A 23,201-nucleotide genomic window follows, 5' to 3' on the forward strand; every position below is an offset into this window, starting at 1 on the left:
ACAGGTTTAGAAACACTGAGGTCACTGAAAAGGAAAGAAAAGCATGGGAGAAGCTGTCGATGGAGCTCGGGGTAGGGGTCGGTGGGACTCAATGGACGGCTCTGAGGTGCTTGTTCAAGGTTCCCAGACCTGGAGAGCAGAGACATCAAGTGGACATGCTCCATGGCAAGCTGGTGGAGCTAGGGTGCACTGGCGTTGGTCAATTCTTTGGTATAGCTTTAGGATCATGACGAAAAACACTCTGAAGTGTTTTTTGGTAGCCAAGTCCTTTGAGAGATGGACATCTTTCAAAGATGAGGAGCCATGAGTAGCCATGCTGGGATGGAAAGTTTAGCCACAAGGAAAAGTAAGCCATCTAGGTTAGGAGCATAGCAAAGGCAAACGAGCAAGGAATCCACCCTCAGGCACCACTATGCCTCAGGCATGGATCTGGGCAGGGCCTGGTGTCCAGCCCTGAATCCAGGCCCACATCCAACAGATCCTGTTCAGTATAAAGGCGACTCCAGGTGGGAGGTACCCCTGGCTGTCTCGGGCTGTGGCTGACAAAGACTTGCTCTGCATCCCAAGGCGCATAGGGACGCCCACGTTCTCCCTTTCCCCTTCTAAACAGCTCAATCTTTTATGTGCTTCAGCTCAAGCAGACACAGCATTTGATGTTGTATTTCATTTCCATCTGAGGATTCCTCAAGGACTCCTCTGGCATGCACGTGCAGACTGATTGGTTGTGTCACCGAGATGTCTTTAACTTATTAAAAATTAAATGACAAATTAATTTCCATTCCCATCTTGGCTTCAGAAATTATCAGTTTTGCAGAGCAAGGGAGGGGGAGGGGGAGGGTGTGAGGTGGGGGAGGAGATGAGCACTTGTGATTTCTGGAATAATTATCATGCTTTTAGGAAAAGAATAGATGAGGTTTCCTTTTTCTGAATCCTTTCTAAAGCTAATTCTCTTTTCTAGAATTATTGTTTTAATTTTTTTTTTCTAAAAGGAACTTCTGAGAGAACTTTTCTTTTTTTTTAAACTTTTGTTTATCGTATGAAGCAGAATAAATGATAATAGGATAAAAGGCTGGGCATGGAATTATTTTTAAATGACACCATCCTGTTTCCCTGGAGAAAGATCCTAATGGGGGAAAATTTTTGCTCTCTGTTCTTCCAAAGTTTATCATGTTTGGCTCCCCATTGTCTTAGCAGCACTTAAGTTACAGGCTTGTGAAAATGCAAAATCCAGGATCTAGCAAGTGAACTCTGAATTCAGGCTTTGTCACTAATTCTCTTGAGCAAAGCATTTTATCATTCTGCACCTTAGTTTCTTAGTTTCTGGGGGGACCATTAGCAACTTTCCTGATAGGCTGTTAGGAGGTTCCTATAAGATGCTCCTTGGTGAGCCCAGTTCAGCATTTTGATAAATAGTGGTCTTTCTTGTGATCTCATGAAATTATGAAAATTCCCAGCCTCCCTCCACCCCTCTCAGAAGACACAAGGAAGGCCTTGCTCAAGGATCCTACCAGAGTCACATGGAAGCATTTCCTTTCCTCCCACCATTTAGCCAGAAGTATGTTGTGGGTCACAGTTTAGAAGACTAAACTGCTTTGTGAGTGGGAAAATGTGAACTTGGAACAAGATGCAGAGGGATGCAGTTTTAATTACTTAGAGCTGAGGACGGCATGTACATGGACCCTCCCTAAAGGACCTGTTGGTTACCTCTTTTCAAGATGATGGGGAGGGTTTGGTTCTAGACCTGACAGATGACTGGAGATTGTCAGCTAGTCAGGGATTCAATTCTTTGGGAAAAAACTCCAGGGCACAAGCACAGGTTCAATATCCCAGGCACCGTTCTGGGTTACCTAGCCAGTGTTACCTGAAACCTATTTCACAGAACAATAATTATGTGGATGCTAAGAGATGAAAACAATCACCCCCAAGAGTTGATAATCAAATACAACTGAGAAATGGATTAAAGAGCTTCGAACAAATTTCCTTCATGTGGACCTTCTAGAATCCTTTGACCTGCTAACATCAATTGGAACTCTTCAAGTACATAAAGACTGGGATACACTACCCAGTTTAACGAGTTTGTTTGATGTTGGCACCTTTTGTGTTTTGGAACCTGGCCTGGTGCAATGCAAAGACATCTCAGAATAGGTAGGTAGACAGTAAATATTTGTGGGGATAAGGAAGGTGAGGTGGTCAGAGGATGATGGTCTAACTGCCAAAAGTGGTAAGCCCAGTAGAAAAACTGGTCTTAAGGCAGAGGGTGAAGGTGATGTGAACACATGGAAGGTTCTCTGAGTTCATAAAAGAAATCTGGTAAGGGACAAAGCCTTTAGGGTACTCAATTATGCTAACTGAATACTTGAATTGTTGGACAGATTGGGGGTATCAAGTCTTTTCTTTTCTACTAGTTGCAAATCAAGATATTCCAGTTATTTGGCAGTGCATGAATTCCAAACAGACAAATTCCTGGCAACGATGATTTTGAAACACTGCTGAATTTTTCTGAGACAGAGATGTCTGCATGAATTTTCCACCCAGAGGTCTGGGCCACACAAGCTCCCTGGGTCTCTTACCTGAGGTTCTGAGAAGAGCAATCCACCCCTAGGCTTTTAACCAACTTCTCTAAACATGAAAAAGACACCTGTCCTACTGTTAGAAACATAAAATAGTGTGCTGCTCCTTGACCTGAGTGAATTTGTCCTGAAAAATAGCTCCATCGACAATAATACAGTGCTGAATGGTGGACAATTTATTCTTTTGTTTCCAGACACCTGGCAAGCAAGATTACTGTGTTAAAAGCCTGCTCTCTTATTTTGAAATATATTTTGGGGCCAAGAAAATGGCATGTGAGTTTCATTTGTGAGTCATTTGAAGGCAGGTGCTCCCTACCTCTCAATTCACCCTCCACTGAACAGCACTTGCTGTCTTTATCTAGAAGATCAATCCCTAGTTCTGAGACCTGCTGCTGATGGGTGCTTTTCATTGAGTTATTAAACAAGTCATAGGGAATTGTGGAAAAGTTTGACAAATGCCGTCATGACCAGAGCCCTTCATCTTCTACATGAGTCCTCTCTGAATCTCCCAGAGAGGACTCTAGGCCAGTAGGGTGGGGGTCAGAGTGCAGGGCTGGGCCTTGGTGACTGCTAACCTCATCCTCTGCATCTTTTCTTAAGACCTGGCTTTAGTAAGAAAGGGTCCCCTAGGAGCTCGCTGCTTTTATGGCTTCAGAAACCAGAGCTTCTGAGAAAGAGCCAAGTAGGGGGGGGGCGGAAAAGGCAAATAAAGTCAGAATGAAGGAAAATAAACAGCTGGAGGGAAGGCACCATCTTAGATTTCTTATCTTAAAATTTTTATATTTCTCCTTTGACTTCCTCTGAGAGTTGCGAAGACATGTCAGTCAAACTGACAGTGTGTTGGAAGAGGAATAGAAGGGAGAAGGTGGGAGGAGGAGCAGGGGGACACATAGGGGAAAAAAAAAAAAAAAAGCCCAAGCTAAAGGAAATGAATTAGAGCAAAGATGCTTTGGAAACAACTGCCAGGTCAGATGGGTGTGATCAAAGGTTTACTGATGCTGTGTGGGGAAAAAAATCATTAAGAAAGGCCAGAACAAGACAGTCGATTCCAACCAGAGCCACAAATAAAACACATTCAAAGCAGTGCCATGGGGTAGCCGTTCTGCTACAGCCGGTGAAATAAAAAACAAGCTGGTGATAGTCGGAAACACCAACCACAAACAAAAGGAGATACTGATGTGAAAGAAAACAGTGCTTCTTACCCAGTTCGGTTATCATTAGAATGTGCGTCCCACTGTTTTTTTCCTGATTGACTGATACCAAAGGCAACTTGCCAGGTTTAGCTAATTGGATACAGCATTTAGGGTTGGGGAAAGGGAGTGGAGGAAAGTACAGAAAAAGAAAAGAGTGAGGGAATAACAGAGAAAGCATTCTGAAGTAAAGGAACCCAGGACCATAGGTAGTTAAGTGTTTATCTTCAGGGGAAGAGACCTTGTATCAGTTTTGCAAATTCACAAATAATAGCAGGAAATGCCACGGCCAGGTTAAAAGCTGGATCCCACCAGTCAATGATCATGGCCCTCAAAACCCTGTCATTTTTTTTTTGGACCAGGGTGACAGTCACTGAAAATGCCTTTTAGCTGAAGAGTTTAACTAGAATAGATTAAATGTAAATTTATCACACATCAGGCCAGTGTTTCTATGCAGTTCTCAAAATGGGATTGGCTTAGACCTGAGGCTTTGTCCCTCAGGGGAGGGAACTTCCACAGATGCTTCCAATGAGAATCACTGGGAAAAAACCCTTGGACTATACCTATCCTCCCTTCCTCCCCATTCCGGAATGTATGCCTCAGTCTCCAACCCATCACCTCATGCCCCTTTGCAAACAGTGACCAGCATGCAGGAAACTGTCTATTCATCTCAGAGGAAAGATAGATCAGTTTTCCTTTGGGTCATCTGCCATAGTTCTACCCATACTCTTCTCCAGTCTTCCCCTACTCCCCCAGAAAATACACCATTAGAGCCTACCACAGTGAGAGAGCTAAGAGACAGGCCAGCCTCCTCATATCCTGCATGGTTGGAAGAGAGGACCAGAAAAATCCACCCAAAGCTGACGTTCACTCCTACCTAGTTCAGTGATGATGGGGATGTTGACCCCAGTCGTGATGGAGGGCTGGCGTAACATTCCATGTACCGGGCTGTTATCTGGGGAGGATCGGTCCATTCCTGGAGGTGTGAACCCTGGTGGGAAGAAAAGAGAGGAAAGAGAAAAATAAAAAACGTGCAGAACTTGGAAATAGTGAGAGTACAGTGTATATACACAGTAAAAAAAAAATGTATTATTTATATGTCAAAAATTAACACTCCAAGGATAAACTCTGATGAGTTGTTTTCAAAAGAACAAAGTATGAGACCATTATAAATAATTCTAACCCACATTGACAGATCCCTTAAAACCAGCCTCTACACCTGTTATTGATCTTGCTCACAGATTTCTGTTCCCTCCACACAGATTGCACCTCTGTGCTTCTGAGAAGTTAGACATGACCATGTGACACAGGAAATGCTCTGGCCCATGAAAAACAAGCAGAACAATGTATATCATCACTTCTGGTACAAGTATTTGACTTGCCATCCTTCTCCCCAGGCTGTGGCAACAGTGAGAACGTGGGTTACCATGGAGATGAAGGCTGGGCAGCAACCCTGGAAAATAACCCAGACACACAAAGCATTCTGAGTGAAAAATCAATCTGTTGCTTTAAGCCACCAAGATTTGTTTTGTTGATGTTTGTGCTGTGGTTGTTACCACAGCATATCTTAACCTATCCTGACTGTTATCTTAAACCAATTGATTATTTTTTCTCTTGCCAGTAAGTGACTTAAACCTGGGTTCTGGCCAAGAGAAAGTGGGAGGACATCTGCCTGGGGCCTTTAGGAAGTCTTTCCTTGCCCTTAAAAAGAATCACATGAGAAGAGATTCTCTTTTATCCACTGGGCATTGCTTCTGTGCCTGTAGTGAGGGGAACGGTAGCAGCCACCTTGTAACTTGGGTGGGAACTAGCTAAGGACAAGCCAGCTTAATGAGCTGGCTGAAGCCAGTGATAAAAAGTTTGAAGGACAGGAATAATTTTCCTTAGTGCCTGAATTAACCAGCCCTAGAACCAAAACCAACTGATCTCAGGATTTCTTTACTACATGAGATTTTATACACTTATAAATGAGATTATAATATAAAATGTATAATATATAGAGAGAGATTTCATATATTTTATATACATAATAATGAGATTGCTGTTGTTGTTCAGTCGCTAAGTCATGTCTGACTCTTTGTGACCCCATGGACTGCGGCACACCAGGCTTCCCTGTCCTCCACTGTCTTCTGGAGTTTGCTCAAAATTCATGTCCATTGAGTCAGTGATGCTATCTAACCATTTCATCCTCTGCTGCCCTCTTCTCCTTTTGCCTTCAATCTTTCCCAGCATCAGGGTCTTTTCCAATGAATCAACTCTTCACATCAGGTGGCCTAAGTACTGGAGCCTCAGCTTCAGCATCAATCCTGCCAAAGAATATTCAGGGATGATTTCCTTTAGGGTTGACTGGTTTGATCTCTAGTTGTCCAACAGACTCTCAAGAGTCTTCTTCAGCACTACAATTTGAAAGCATCAATTGTTTGGCACTCAGCCTTCTATATGCTCCAACATCTATACATGACTACTGAAAAAACTATAGCTTTGATTATACAGACCTTTGTCAGAAAAGTGATGTCTCTGTTGTTTGTCATAGCTTTCCTTCCAAGGAGCAAGTGTTTTTTAATCTCATGGCTACAGTCATCGTCCACAGTGATTTTGGATCCCAAGAAAATAAACTCTGTCACTGCTTCCACTTTTTCCTCTTCTATTTGCCATGAAGTGATGGGGCCAGATGCTGTGATCTCAGTTTTTTAAAATGTTGAGTTAAACAATGATATTTTATATGTGTATATTTATGTACTTTGTATTATGTATTAAATATTTACGTATATACACATATACACAGCTTCCCAGGGGGCACAAATGGTAAAGAATTCCCCTGCCAATACAAGAGCTACAGGTTTGATTCCTGGTCAGGATGACCCCCTGGAGGAGGAAATGGCAACCTACTCCAGTATTCTTCCTGGGAGAATCCCATGGATAGAGGAGAATTGGCAGGGTACAGTTCACAGGGTCGCAAAGAGTTGGTCATGACTGAGCATCTGAGCACACATACACAATATATGTATATATATTGTGTATATATATATATATATATACTTCCCCCTTTTGTTTAAGCCATACTGAAGACTTTACTTGCAACTGAAATAGTCTTGATTGATGCATATGCTACCTATTTAGAGTGGACCCTTGAACTTCCCAGTGTGCCTGACACAGACTTCACACGGTAGAACGTAGATGTGGGCACAGTAAACAGGAGAGTGGCCTACTTGGTTTCTGATTTTTGCAGTTTTGGCTTCTTTGGGTTTCAGACTGAAATCTCAATACATATTAGATTGAGTTTGGCCCAACCATATCTTCAATTTAGGGAAGGTGGGAAACCATCCCAGCTAGGCCAAATGGCTGCCTCTTTAAGAATGTACGTAGCCATACAGACATGAGACATTTATTTTCTTCATATACTCATTTGGTGAAAATTAATTTTACCAAGTGAAGCATGTGGCAAGTGGCACCCCCAGCACTATGCCGGCCACCATGCCCAACTTCCTGCTCCCCCTTATAGAACAGGCAGACAGAAGTTCACATTCACTTTATCTTCTCTGCCCTTGGTGGATGGCTACCTCGGCTTATCAATGGATTAGGGAATTACAAAGTCACTTGCTAATTTTCCAAGAACAAAATTTCAAAGATGATGTGACCCGGTTCCTTACTTACTCAGGAATGTGACAAGACTGGGTTGATTTTTGCATTAAGGTATGTGTAAACCTTTATCTACCAGAAATGAAATGACAAGTGCATGTAATTGCCTGTTGTTTTGGAAGTGCATGCTGCATGAGATGCCAGAAAAATATAAAAGAGTTTTACTATTTTCTGCTCGCCTATATATAAATATCATCCAACTGAGTGCCAAACTTTCAGAAAGAAAAAAAAAAGTTCCATTTACCATTCACTCCCTGATTGCACTTAATTTTATTCTTTGTATTGATACACTGTGCACAGGTAAGTAATTTGAATGACAATATAGGGTCCGTCTTTCTAAGCTTTGGAAAGTGTGTGTTTTCAGCCATCCACATAACCAAGAACATGCAATTGAAATGCTACCTGTTTTCTTCCCCTAGAATAGTGAAGGGGAAAACTAAACTGTTTTCATCAGAAGTTTCATTCAAAAGCATGAAAAACTGCAAGTGACAGCTGTGCAGATTCAGTGGATGTGACGTTTTTGAATTTCTTCAACTTGACAAGTAAACACCTTAAATCGGTAATGCTATATGCATAATACATGGCCTGTATTTTGACATCCATCATCAAATGCTGACTTGAGAAAATACGGGTTTGTACATCAAGGAATAGCACCCATAAAACAGGGAGAAATGCAGGTCACATGGTATTAGGAAAACTGTATTTCATTACAGAACCTGCAACAAACCAAAGCATCCTTTTATTTTATCTTATTTAAAGATTCCATTTTCAGCTGTGAAAAGACTCAATTCCTTTGCATGAAACCTTCATTTAGAAATGACATGCTTGCCTCTTAGGCTTCTTTCATTTTGCTTTCATATTCCATTTTCCTCTTCAGTCACCAAGCCTGGTTCCATTAGCATCTGCAAGTGACAAACTATGGTGGATGTCCAAAGACATCTCTCCATTAAAGGTCTTTTTCTCTCCTACACGTGACCCCAAGAACGAGGTGCTTTTGTTGGAAAGAAAACTTCAACAATGATAATGTCACTTATTATTTGATACTTTTAGAGCCACACGTTTTTACAAGCAAGAGGCAAAGACAAAAGAAATAGATTTAATTCAATTTTTTTTAACCCTTCCTGGAGAGTTGTGTTAAAGAGGAACAGAATGTATTAGCATTGTTTCTTTCTTAGAGATTCTAATACAGGAAAATTGTGGCTTGATGGCAGGATTGACCCAGATTCCTGAAGTGACCTTGAAGAGAATAGAAAATCAGGCACTTTCCTTCCAAAGGGATGAGTGAATTCAGCCTTTGGTATCATTTGTTGGCAGCTACCCTATTCATCATAGCAGCTGTTGATAAAGGTGCAAGTCTAAATTGTATCCAGTTCTCTGACTGTCTTGCTCCTCATTCCCTTGCTTGCTGCAATGGATAACATCTTTGATTGAACTTTAAGGCCCTCTACATAAAGCAGTGCTCTGGTCCTACATATGTAAGTCCTTGCACAGGGACCCTGATCTACAACTAAAGGATAGTGAAACTGGGACATGTTCCTTCCATTTGTTGAACTAACACTCAGGAAGTTAATTTTAGAAACACACTCATTTTGCCAGAAGAGATGATGAGGAATGTTGGCACTGGATAGATAGAATGAAAAGTTCTCAATCAGGAAAAGATTCAAGTTAAGTAACCACGGCCATAGCCCAAGGTCTTACCAAGACGGCCTCCTGGTTCCTTAGATGTGTTCCCATTTCTCTCTGTTAAGTGTGGACATGAGAGGCAGGTTCTGGGCCAAAGATAACTTTAAAGACTACCTGATCTCCTTACATTCAAAGCTCTGCCCCGTTTCAAGCTTTAGGGGCAGATATGACGGGCTTACCTTACTTGCTCTATTCCTTTGACATCAGGCAGAAATGGGCCCAACATTGCCCTCTGCCAAGCATGCTTACTCCATATGCTATAGCAGAACTTTAAGTTAAAGCCTGAATTTTCTATATATTTAAGCATCCCAGATTATCTACAAATTGCCTAGCCCACAGAGAAGGAATGGAGTGGAATAGTTAAAAGCATGTGCATTGGAGTCAGATGTCTTAGGTTTAAATTCTGGCTCACCTACTGATAAGAAATATAACCACAAATATAGCACAGACTCTCCAGACCTCTGTATCTTTGTCTAAATTGGAATTACAGGGCAGTTGTGAGAATAAGATGAAATAGTATGTTCAAAACATCTAGTACAATGTCTGGTATGAAGCAAAAACTTGAAAATGTTGACTACCAATGTTAATATTTTACCAAATACTCAGTAAATATCTGTGGCAAGGAACAACTTTCATTGCTTCCCCCTTCCCTATGGATAAAGAACTGAGGTAGCTTTTGGTAGAGATTTTTTTAAAAAAATTTTCACATTGAGGAAATCCTGAAAAATTAATGGGAAGGCATTAGTAGTGTGGACATATTTTAGTAAAAATAATCAGATCAATTCAGTGATTAAAAATATGGCCTAAAATATTTAAGGAAGGAGTATTTTGGATATCAGATGGCTAAGATTTTTTTTAGTATGTTGAAAGACTGGTGTCCAGTCTCATGAAAGAAAGTTTTTTAATTCATTATAGCAACAGCAAGGTCTCTGGAGTCTTCTGTTTTCTAGACTTAATTTCCACTTCCTCTATTTATTTAAGGATATAAGCTTTCCTATTTTGCTTCTTGGGCCTTTGAAATGGTTTTCACTACTCTCTACATTCTTTTCCAACATTTGTGTTCTCAATCACATACACCACTGTTGGGTTCAGCTCAACAAAATCTGTAGTACTTGATGTTCTTTTCATGACTGGTTATTCATTGGTGAGCAGCACTTGGTTTGTATCAGGGAAGCTACTGGAAGATTAATTGGCCTCTAGTTAAATATGACAAGGGCATTTCTGTTTGGATGGCTTCACATGAAAGAATTTAATACAAACACTTGGCCTATGCCCAAAAGGTTCAAGGAGAAGAGACTTGGTAATAGCAAGATTATTAAGGTCTCATTTTTTAAAGTAACTGTTTTGGGTACTTGCTGCACGCATGCATACAGACGCAGCATCCAAGGAGCATCCATGGTTACAAACAATGACAGGCTCTGACTCAGATAAGATCTACCAGAGGGAATGGCTAGAAAAGGGTTCCAGGGTAATGAAGTTGTGAGTACATTCAAAAATGTGAAAGACTCAATGTAGTGTTCCTTATAGAACGCAAAGCAAAGGCAAGAATGTTCTAGATCTAGACTAAGATAACTGAGAATGAAGAAGCCAGGCTTAAATAGAACTTTAAGGAAAAAATAGTAAAATCCAACACTTACTGAGTGTTCAGTATGTACCAAAACCTGCTCATGTTTTAACTTTCGTTCTTACCAACATCCTATGCCTATAGATTGGGATTATAAAATGTAGCTCAGTCAGTAAAGAGCCTGCTTGCAATGCAGGAGACTCAGGTTCAATCTCTGGCTCAGGAAGATCCCCTGGAGAAGGAAATGACAACCCACCCCAGTCTTCTCTCCTGGAGAACCCCATGGACAGAGGAGCCTGGCAGGCTATAGTCCACGGGGTCATAAGAGTCAGACACGACTGAGTGACTGAAACACCATCCACCAAAACCTGCTCTTATTTTAACTTTAGTTCTTACACCATCCTATGTAGATAGTGCTGTACTACAGATGAGGAGATTGAAGAACAGTGAGTTAAGCAACTTGCCCCAGAGGATACACCTAGGCCTTAGCAGATCTAAATCTGAACCTAGGTAAATGGACTCCAGGGCCTCCTCTAATAGAGGCCATGGCATATTCTTTCTTATTATGTGCCAAAGCTGAGCTAAGGGTTTTTTTCATAGGCCACCTCATTTATTCCTCATAACAACCCTATAAGTAGAGGAACTGCTAATATTACCATTTCGCATATGAGGAAAATAAGATTCAGAGGAAGTCAGATAATTTCCTTCAGCATCCCAGCTGGTAAGTGGCACATCTAGGGGGCTACAGCCAGACAGTCTGACTTCAGAGACCAAGGATTAACCTGCTCCGTGCTGCCTTCCCTCCGTGTGTGATGGCCTCTGCTTCTGTGATGGTCTCTCTCTCACGTGCCGAGCTTGGCAGGCAAGTTGGAGGCCTGAGCCAGTCTTACTCTTTTATTGTTTTCACTTTTAAACAATAGCAGATAACAGCTGGGACCCATTGCAGTTATGCTTAACTTGCTTTGGTATGGTAGCATGCACAACTCAGTACATATAATAAATGCTTTATTACAGTACTTTTCCGTGGGGGAAAACACAAAGTACTGTCTAAATCTTCCCTGGTTAAATCCCCAAGCTTTTCCAGGGAGAGAGGGAGATGGAAATTCTTATAAATCACCTCCCCTAAAATAGATGGAGAAAGGAAGGTAAGTGCCTCCCCCGCCCCCATAGATTTAACATAAAGGAATTGGTTCAAATGGTGGGGCAAATTATCTTTTATTGTGTGCATATAAATGATGGTTAGAAATCCATATGCTACGTTAAACTAGGGAAATAAATTAGGCAGAGTCATCTAGGTTTGCTGAGACAGGTATTCAATATGAAGTTGTAAAAGGGAAAGATCACCATTAAAAATGATCTATAAAGACATGTTAAAATCAAGAGAAACATCTCATATTACATCATCTAGGAGATGAATTAAATTTCCTGTTAATGCCAGGAGAAAAAAAAAACCCAAAGCCAAATGTCAGATGACGTGAAGATCAATAAAAATATTTTGATAAGTAAATGCAACAATGCTATTTAACACATGATTGGCAACCGCTGAAACATAAATTATCCAAATTTCCCATTGCTGCTTATGGGAAAATTATGCAGATTAGAACTTGATTAGGCTTATATCATGAGACTCAATTTGGACTTTTAATCTATTAAGCTCCAATAAATGAGGCATCTGAATAGCTCCCCTGAGCAAGTACAGTAATAGCCACAGCAGTCATTTTTTGCAGTATGTATTCCAACAAATTCTTCAGCAGCTGAAGTAAAGAAAATTCCGTATATAGAAGCATGATTGCTTTTTAACTTGTGGGGGAAAAGTCCACATGCATAGGCTGATTGGGAAATAGATTTTTTTTAGAAAAGTCTGCAAGAGAAATCTGGCCAAGGGAAAACCCCAGTTGAACCTTGTAATATTTTTTCATAGTCGTTTTCAGTGACTTTCCACAAAGTTGGAGTCCTGCGTCATGACAGCCAGGAGCTGACCAGTGTTGACTCAATAAAAAATGATTATTTGTCAAGGCAGCAACTTCTCCTGATGCTGGCCATAGGCTACTCTGACCACTCTCCACTTAGAAGCAGAAGGTGGTGCTGGCCCCCAACAGGTTACTGGAAGTCAATGCTGGGGAAGAAAGGGGATGAGAACAACCTTGCTAATTTCAAATGTGTTATTTTTGCTTTATTCCAAGAAACTCATGAGCTTGGAGCTGATAATTGTTCCCTACCTAGAGCCTAAAGTCAAAGTTTTATAAATTATATTAATAGAGAGCTCTGAGGAACCTAAGCTATACCAGTTGGGTCTCTTTTTGCCTCTTTGCCAATCACTCTGTTAGAGATAGAAGAACTTTGGAAAACCTCTAATCATTACTTACATTTACAGATGAAGAATACTGAGGCTCAGAATAGAGAAGTTACTAAGTCCAAGGTCACGGACCAGTTGGTGGCAGAGCCAGAATAGCTGATTTTGTTGTTACTTGCTCCCTTTAAACCTTTTCTCTACATGAGGAACCTATTCCACAGTGTTTGGTTTGTGTGTTGTGGTGGTGGTAGTGGTGGTGATAGGGTGTGTGTGGAAACTCTATCCCCACCCTGTTCACAACAGTGGCAACAGGAAGCCAGGCAGTCTGACTCCAGGGCCAGCAAAATCGACTCCATCATCCTGGACATGTGGCTGGTCTCCAAGCTGGGGCCAAACTGTTTTCTCCTCAAGACCTGATGGAAAAGATGTTAAAGAAGGATAAAAGTATGAGACTGCTGGTGACCATTTAGCTCACCAAGAGTCAAAGGCAAGCAGGGGTAAAGAAAGTGAGACAGAGCTCTGACATATGCTCCTGGGCTCAAATGTGCCCAAAGTCAGAGGCACCCTAGTTATAAGACTTTCTTTTTATCTAAGCCTTTGGGGGTTGGATTTCCATTACTTGTAACAAAAATGCCAAAACAGTACAGTAACTGAGAAGAATCTCTATTTTTTTCTTGGTAAAATGGTGCATGAATATCTGAGTTTCTATTGAAACAAGTGACTGTATCTTCATTGAAGCTTTCTTGTTCACTTCCAGTGACCAGGGATGAGACCTGGGTCTCATCTTCCCTCTCAACTTCCCTCTCCATTTCTTTATTTATAATCAGTAACATTGATATTTTTAACAATAGCCTTTTCTAGAGACTGTAATTAATGAAAGCCTTGGGAAGCTGCACAAGATACTTTATCTTTTTCAGAGTTTCTGTTTGAGTCTAAAGTAAACCAAAGGAAACTGAACCAACCAACCAATCAACCAATCAAAGTTCTCCATAGCTATTTGCCCATGAAGTTTCATAAGATAGAATCAGCACTTAGGTCTCATGCACATGAAACAAATATGCTTGCAAGAGTTGTCTCTCCAAGCAGTCTGTTTCCTTAAAGTAGACTTAAAGAGCTTACTGTTCTTAATACCTGTCTCTCAGAGGGGCTGGTGTAGAAAGCAAGGGAGGGAGGGAGAGAAGGAATGAAGAAGGGAAGGAGGAAGGAGAGGAAACTAGCTACAACTCAAGCACAATTAAGACCACAGATTTGGAAAGAAACCTAATATCCACCTGGTCTATCATCTTCATTTGCGCAAAAGTTCATGGTGTCATGATGAATTTTCCGCAACTTCTCAATCGCTTTTTACCTCCTCCAAATTCAGCTTACAACTTAAAAATAAGACATACTTTGGCTATACAGATCAAATGACTTAAAATCTGACATACTCTTTGGCTTAAAAAATTTCACTTCTAAAAATATATGTAGAGCCAATATTTCTTCATATTAAAGATTTGGTTATGTTCTTCATTTGTAGTTATTAAGTAAAAATGTTATAATGAAAACAGCATGAATATCCAGTTTTAGGAAACTGATTATGTCAAGTATGCATCCACTAAAAATAATGCAGAAAATCATTTTATGACATGGGAAAAATGGTCATGATAAAATTGTGTGGGGGAAAAAAAAAAAGGTACACACTATTATGGGTGATCCATTTTAGAGGAGTAAAATATTTATATCTGCAGAAACAAGACTAACATTAACTTTATGTCCGAATGCTAAAATTATAAGGAATGTGTATTTGTTTTCTTTTTGTTTATACATAGTTGCTAAATTTTGTAAAGTAAATATGTTTTATTTGTGCAAGGAGGAAAAAATTACCAAAATTATAAATTAATGAAAGAAAAAGCATGAAACCTCACAACTTCATGTCATCTTCATGGGCTGAGAACAGTTGATTGACACGGTGGAGGGACTCACACTACTGAGCTGTATCAATCCTAATGGTCATTTTGATCTACTTAAACTTGGGGAAAACAAGATTCTGGGATAGACGTGACCAAAAGTTACAGATTAAGAGGCTTTAGGAAAACATTGTCAAAATAAGAGTTTTCAAGGTTCCCAGTTCTCTACTATTTCAACTTCCTACCACTTTATGAGCCATTCAATCTCAGAGCAAAGGATGCTGAAAGCTTACATGGGTTCAAGGCTTCCTTGGTGGCTCAGATGGTAAAGAATCTGCCTGCAATGCAGGAGACCCAGGTTTGATCCCTGGGTCAAGCAGATCCCCTGGAGAAGGGAATGGCTACTCACTCCAGTATTCTTGCCTAGAGAGCTCCATGGACAGAGAATCCATGCATTGCAAAGAGTTTGGGCATAATTGAGTGACTGATACATTTACTTTTCAAAGAACCCATGGAAACGTATAGTGCTCTGTGCAGTCAGCCAAAGAGAGGAGCAGATAGAGCTGGTTTCTAACGCAGAAGAGTGGCACTTGCTGATTCCCATCCCTGGTCCCACCAAGTCTTAACCACCTAAGACATGCTGTCCCCTCGATTCGCCCTCAGCTCAGTTCCTGCCCTTCCTTCCCCACCTTCAGGAAGCCTACCTTGACCAGCCTTTCTCCTATGTAGTTACTTCATAAAGATATCTTCAGCCAGACTTTTTCCTTTTCATTTATTCATTATTTTAAAATAAGAATTACTACTGATTATGTACCAATAACTATATACTAGTGGTTAAATTTTTTTAAGTATCTTTAATGCTCTCTTTTCATAGAGTCATACCTATTGGATTCATTTCAATATGGCATGAACTATATTAGCCTTCTGTATCATTATTATTATTGAACTACATGGAAAATTCTATTATTATCATGACTACTTTATTATTATTATTACTTTAGTTCCTTTTCTGGACCCTCCCTCTTTGCTGCCATTACAAGAAGACAAAAGCCGTTTTGTCACTAACATAGAACCTTCTCTTCCACGCTGGATCACATTTCCAGTAAGCTAGAGGCATACTATGCCAGGGAAAAGGTAGACATACACATTGCGAGACAGCGATACAGAGTGAATACTAGTAAAACACACAGAAACCCTCATGCTGCCAAGACTATATACCGTTTTGTTTCCATTACATCAATTTTTTCTCCCACTTTTGTGAGCATTAATCAAAGAAATGCAAAGAGCTCATTAAAGTGATAGATTGACTGAAAATGTAACCACCTTCACATTATAAACAGTTTCTTTATGTTCTCAATGCTGTGGGCTTTGTTTTTCAGCATTTGTCATGTAGTTCAAATGTCCTTTTACATTTAAAACACCAAATGCCAAATGGGCCCCAGTTGTTTGGTTTAATACAAACCAATGGCCAGCTAAGCAAAAACCAGAGCTAGGAAATCACGAGCAAACTAAAACACCCGTATCTTAAGCGCCCAGAAAATTAAGTAGCTGTAAAAGATGGATTTGCCAAGTAGTGCAAGGCATTGCCCTGCAATTCAGGAAGAACAGAATCCCATCACTAACAACTCTCTGCCAGCTGTCTCCGACAGGTTCTAGAGACAGGACGCCTGGCCGGAGATAGCGGCTAAGGTTCCAAACATTTGATAGTCTTTTAAAAGAAAGCACTGTAAATGTTTCCTTTGAAGTTTTAAAGGCTTTCCTGCATATATGTTGATGCTGGCAGATGAATATGTAACTGGGATCTTGCATTTTGAGAGTGAGGCATTCCCCACACACAGATCTTCACTAAAGAAGGGGCTGACTGGTGCTAGTTTGATTTTGAACATCTCTGTTTACGCCATGATCAACATCCGTGGACCACATCCTGAAATGAACCCTAACACCATGGAACTGGAATTCTGCAGTTAGACTGCTTAGGTTGAGTGCTGCCTCCTTCAGTTCACAGTTTTGTGATCTGGGGCAATTTACTTTTGTGTCTCAGTCTCCTCATCTATAAAATGGAAGTGTAATATGATATGAAGATTAAATGAGTTAAATAATACAGTTGCATAGCACAAAGAACTCTGCTCAACATTACATAACTACCTAAATGGGAAACGAATTTGAAAAAGAATAGATACATGTATATGTATAACTGAATCACTTTGCGGTATACCTGAAACTAACACAACATTGCTAAGCAGCTATACTCTAATCTAAAATTTATAACACAATAATATTAATACAATTAATAATAATTAAATGTATATTATTATCTCAATATAAAATCAAAAGTTAAAAAAATACAGATAAACTGCTTGCAACAGTGCCCAGCACAGAGTAAGCACTTCATAAATACTACTTTATTTTTGATGATGATGATGTCAATGATAGACTGGTGATGCTGACAGAAAAACAGAGAATCAAAAGACATGGGTTTTAGCTTCAGGTTATCCCCTAAATCCCTGTGAGAATTTAGAGAGATTCCACATGTTGTCCAGACTCAGTTTGCCCATGTGTAAAACCGAGGCAGATAAAGCAATGGCTTTCCAATGGCTTCTGGCTCTCAAAAATCTATCATCCTAATTCTGGGGAACTGTATGCAATGTTAGAACCATGATAACTCTGAGTTTGACCACTCAATATTCAGGAATGTCTGCAGTCATTTCTGGGATCATCATTTGAAAAAGTGAGAGACAGCAGCCCTTCCTTCTAGTATCCCGGCATATGTGCTGTGTGGTCAGACGCTCAGTCATGTCTGATTCTTTGTGACCTCGTGGATTGCACCCCACCGGGCTTCTCTGTCCATGGATTCTCCAGGCAAAAATACTGAAGTGGGTTGCCATGCTTTCCTCCAGGGGATCTTTCAGATTCAGGGATCGAACTCAAGTCTTTTATGTCACCTGCAATACTTCACATCAAAAAATACATCAGTATAGGCATATGAGAGACACGTACTAAATGCACTGCACCATGACAACTGGGCAATGTGCATATCACAGCTCTAGGCAGGAGATAATATCCTGTCTCAGGAGTAGCCCATAAAGCACAATCCTCCCTCCAGGAGCCCTGCATCAACCCACTCATTAACAGACAATCTGGTTTCATCTCCTATCATGTGATCACAGTCATAGAGGCCACTCTGCTCCTCAGTTTCTTCATCTATAAAATGGGGATGACTCTAAAGTTTCTTCCAGCTCTTTAGTTTGTCCCTTTTAAGACCCTAAATTTAAAAAATAAGCTCCTACAGAAACTAACAAAAAGAATCAAGAGGGTCTCTTCTCAGAGGCCGTCACACTTTGTAGGGCAGATCCTGCATTTCAATTCTGTTTTATACCTTTGCCAGGAGAATGAAATTTCAGTGCCAAAACCAATGAGAAGGATGTACTTTCTCCAAAGTTGCTATAATGGCTGAAAAGGCCATAAATAACCATTTATTAAACAAACAGTGTGGGCTGAAGGAAGAGAAACTGCCACAATTAGGCCCCTGGGGCCTGCAGGCACAGTACAGAACAGTGGGACTCGCTCATAATCCTGGCAATATGTTATCAGTTGTTCCATTTTCTTGAAGTTATCTTCATAATCAAGATGCTATCCCAGTCATTGTGGGCTTTAGAACTATTTTTAATTTTAATTTAAAGAGCAATTAAAGAAAGACAATGGATATGCGGGATAATAAAGTAAGTGATTAGCAGCATGCAAATGACAGAGGCTTAATGATAATATGGTTCTAGTCTCCAAAGGGCTTGTTGAGAGAAAGCCCTTTCTACATGTGGTTGTTCAGCTAATGTGTCTCAACCCACAATTACAACATTGCTGACACCATTAACCAGTGAAACAACATCACTTCGAGAAATCCTTGTTGTCTCATTAAAATGGAAAGGGTCAGGTAATTTACCAGCGTTGTATGTCTAGTTTTGTTGTTGGTAATTAGCGAACATTACCCAGCATGGACTCCCGCTGGGAGCTGGAGAAACTTTGTAAAATATTAAAGAGGGAAGTCTTTATATTTCACTGGAAAATTGAAAAGAGGTGCAGTAATAGTCTCCCTGTCACTTCTTTGCACTTAGGAAAAGGAAGGAACAAGTGGGGACTCTAACGTAGCGAGAAATGTTCAGCATACATCAGGAAGGCACTACCCAAACTAATAATACCCTGAATCGGGCAGCATACTGGCCAACAGGGTCTGTGTCCCTGTTTATGAAAGGGGGTGGGGAGGAAGGGAAAATTGCAAACTATGTCTTTATTGTTCTGACTGAGGTTCTCTGAATTAATCTCTTTGAAATAGAGGAAAGGGGCTATAAAAAGTTTTCTCTCTGGAACGCTTTAATGATTTAAATAAGCACCAGAATTGTTTATTCAAAAAGTTATTTATATATAGTTTTAAATGTAGAGATGGGGGAAATATATCTCAGGGCCCTGACTTCCTGCCTCCCTGCTTCCTAAAGAAAGCCTCTACAGACACTGGGACTGAGACCCCTGCCTGAAATGCCAGCTAACACTTGGTATGTTGTCAGGAAGCAGAATGGGATCTTATTCTTTAAATGGAACTTTTGGAACATAAAACACATTCCAATAAATGTGAACAGAAAATTACGAATTCATTAAACTACTTTGGTATCTTGTGCTATATATAATATTTATATTCCGACTACTGTAAAATATGCTTTAATATCTTTAGGCAACTATAAGGACTTAAATATTTATAAAATGGCTAAAGATAAAGTATGGCCCTCTTATCCCTACATACAGATGATGTAAGGCGTGCAATCAAAGACAATAACACTCTCTGCCCATTTGTCATCTTAAAGGAGCCGATCAACACGCCATCCCTCGTGTACCATCTACATAAGAGTTGTTGCCGACACAGGCAACTCCAGAGGAGTTTGCGCCTTAAAAACTACCTAGAGTGCTATACTTCACAGAAAACAGGGCTTTCTGAAAATGGAGACAAAACAATAAATTTGCAGGCAAAACAGCTCCAAGAGGGGCTTCAATATACTGCTGTATTTATCTCTGGGACATCTGGGAATGGGAAGCATTTTGATTTAATATTTCATAATGCACAGGCAATTGCTTCCTTGCATGGTATATAATTAATGTTCATAAAAAAGAGGCTTTTAAAAAAATTCTTCAATATCCTAAATGTAAATAGATAAATAAATAAGTGAATAGATAAATAAATAAGAGACACACCTGGGCTGCCTTTAGAAATGTGGAACAGCCATATATAATCCAATAAGAAGAAAGGTATCATGAATTTATAATCACCCAAGGGCCTATTAAAAGTAGGTTTATAGATTAAGTGTGAAACTTCAATTCTGACGTTCTCTCATTATTTACTGTCCTTCCTTGTCATTAGAACCAGAGTCTGATTGATTTTCAAAAATTTTCCATTTCCTCTGCCAATTAGGCATTCTGAGAATGACCTGCCCCCACCTGCCTTGATCTCTCCCATGCACACTCCCCTATTTTATTTCCTCTGCTCTTTCTGGATTAGAATAGAGTAAGGCTGGAAGTTCATGAGTCAAAGTTAGACACCCTCCAAAATTCCCAGATATTACCCTTAGGAGGCTGCCAGTCCATGGAGATTTGAGCTTAGTGATTCTGCAGCCCTGCTATGAGACTCACAGATAGCCACTTTGCATAAAGAAGTGCCGAGGCCTGTGCTTCTCAACTTTAGTTGCACCTTGGAATCTCTGATGCTCAGAGTCTGACTTAGTCGCTCTGGGATGTGGCCTGGACTTGGCAGGGTTAAAAAAGTCACCCAGTTGATTACAGTGTGCAGCTAAGGTGAAAAAGACACTGGGCCTGGTAAATTTCTTGAATGCATATGCAAATATTTCTGCATAGACCTATGGCGGGGGGGTTCCCCTGGAAGAGGACATGGCAACCCACTCCAGTATTCTTGCCTAGAGAATCCCATGGACAGAGGAGCCTGGTGGGCTACAGTCCACAGGGTCACAAAGAGTCGGACATGACTGTAGTGACTTAGTATGCACGCACGTGGTGGTGGTGGGGGGGGATTTGGGGGGGCACTAGGGAAGGGACCCATTATTTTATTAGGCATTTAAAAGGATGCAAGACCCCTTTCTCAATGAAGAACAAATCATTTCCCAGGCTCCCAGGCTGAGAGCCTAAATATATTTTTTGAAGGAAAAAGAGGTAAAGGAGGAAGGCTGGGTAAAACCTACCATCTAGCTGGAACAGCATGAACTCCACTCAGCCAGCAGCAGCTCTGGATTGATGTCGTTTCACCCAATCGTCAGGGCTCCTCCATAACCAACTGCCACAGCACCTGTGTGTGAGGGCTTCCATCACCGAGCGGAGGCCTCACCTTTCTGCTTCCTAAAAGAGCTCCATTGAGGGATACCACACTGCCTGTCTATGAGGGAAAACTCCAGTGGTCACGATCAGTCTGCCCTCGTTCTTCTTCCATACTCTGTAGGCTACTATAAGTCTCCCTAACCTTGATGACTCACTTCCCAGAGGGGTCTTGGTTTCCACCACTATCAGCGTCCCATGCATGTCTACTGATAAACAGAATCAACAGGAAATCTGGTTGGTGGATACAAATGGCTAACCCTACCTTGCTAATTGACATTTTGAGTGAGCAAATGAAAGAAAATGAAAAATTATCAAATATTAATAGCAAAAATAGAAGAAAACAACAGAATGGGAAAGACTATAGAAATGTCTTCAAGAAAATTAGAGATATCAAGGGAATATTTATGCAAAGATGGGTATAATAAAGGACAGAAACAGTATGGACCTAACAAAAGCAGAAGATATTAAGAAGAGGTGACAAGAATACACAGAAGAACTATTCAAAAAAAGAGATTAATGACTGAGATAATCATGATGGTGTGATCACTCACCTAGAGCCAGACATCCTGGAATGTGAAGTCAAGTGGGCCTTAGGAAGCATCACTATGAACAAAGCTAGTGGAAGTGATGGAATTCTGACTGAGCTATTTCAAGTCCTAAAATATGATGCTGTGAAAGTTCTGCACTCAACATGCCAGCAAATTTGCAAAACTCAGCAGTGGCCACAGACTGAAAAAGGTCTGTTTTCATTCCAATCCCAAAGAAAGGCAAAGTCAAAGCTTACTCAAACTACTGCACAATTGCATTCATCGCACACACTAACAAAGTAATGCTCAAAATTCTCCAAGCAAGGCTTCAGCAGTATGTGAACTGAGAACTTCCAGATGTTCAAGCTGGGTTGAGAAAAGGCAGAGGAACCAGAGATCAAATTGCCAAGATCTTTTGGCTCACAGAAAAAGCAAGAGAGTTCCAGAAAAAGATCTATTTCTGCTTAATTGACTATGCCAAAGCCTTTGACTGTGTGGATCACAACAAATTGTGGGAAATTCTTAAAGAGATGGGAATACCAGACCACCTTACCTGCCTCCTGAGAAATCTGTCAAGAAGCAACAGTTAGAACTGGACATGTAACAACATACTGGTTCCAAATTGGGAAAGGAATAACATCAAGGCTGTATATTGTCACCCTGCTTATTTAACTTATATTCAGGGTACATCATGTGAAATGCCGACCTGGAATCAAGATTGTTGTACAAGCTGGAATCAAGATTGTTGGGAGAAATATCAATAACCTCAGATATGCAGATGATACCACCCTTATGGCAGAAAGTGAAGATGAACTAAAGAGTCTCTTGATGAATGTGAAAGAGGAGAGTGAAAAAGTTGGCTTAAAACTCAGCATTCAAAAAACAAAGATCATGGCATTCAGTCCCATCACTTCATGGCAAACAGATGGAGAAACAATGGAAATAGTGACAGACTTTATTTTGGGGGCTCCAAAATCACTGCACATGGTGATTGCAGCCATGAAATTAAAAGACGCTGGCTCCTTGGAAGAAAAGTAATGACCAACCTAGACAGCATATTAAAAATCAGAGATATCACTTTGCCAACAGAGGTCTGTCTAGTCAAAGCTACGGTTTTTCTAGTAGTCATACATGGATGTGAGAGTTGGAGCATAAAGAAAGCTGAGGGCCAAAGAAGTGATCCTTTTGAACTGTGGCGTTGGAGAAGACCCTTGAGAAGACCCATGAAGTCCCTTGGACTGCAAGCAGGTCAAACCAGTCAATCCAAAAGGAAATTAGTCCTGAATATTCATTGGAAGGACTGATGCTGTAACTGAAACTCTAATACTTTGGCCACCTGATGCAAAGAACTGACTCCTGGAAAAGACCCTTGATGCTGGGAAAGATTGAAGGCAGGAGGAGTAGCAGATGACAGAGGATAAGACGGTTGGCTAGCATCACTGACTTGATGGACATGAGTTTGAGCAAGCTTCAGGAGGTGGTG

At 40.6% G+C, this 23,201-nt stretch overlaps 1 protein-coding gene across 4 annotated transcripts in view; it reads right to left on the reverse strand.

Moving 5' to 3' along the window:
- KCNMA1 (potassium calcium-activated channel subfamily M alpha 1) overlaps window positions 1–23,201 on the reverse strand; it is a 755,545-nt gene that overhangs the window by 38,085 nt on the left and 694,259 nt on the right. For 3 of the 4 annotated variants that reach the window (XM_061161907.1, XM_061161903.1, XM_061161909.1), the window contains one exon: window positions 4,638–4,751. In XM_061161907.1, the coding sequence (XP_061017890.1) occupies window positions 4,638–4,751 (114 nt within the window). Of the gene's footprint in view, window positions 1–3,772; window positions 3,854–4,637; window positions 4,752–23,201 lie in introns of all 4 variants that reach the window. The other variant, XM_061161908.1, reaches the window with a different exon arrangement.

The sequence above is a fragment of the Dama dama genome, chromosome 15, assembly GCF_033118175.1.
Source record: "Dama dama isolate Ldn47 chromosome 15, ASM3311817v1, whole genome shotgun sequence".
Lineage (NCBI taxonomy): Eukaryota > Metazoa > Chordata > Mammalia > Artiodactyla > Cervidae > Dama > Dama dama.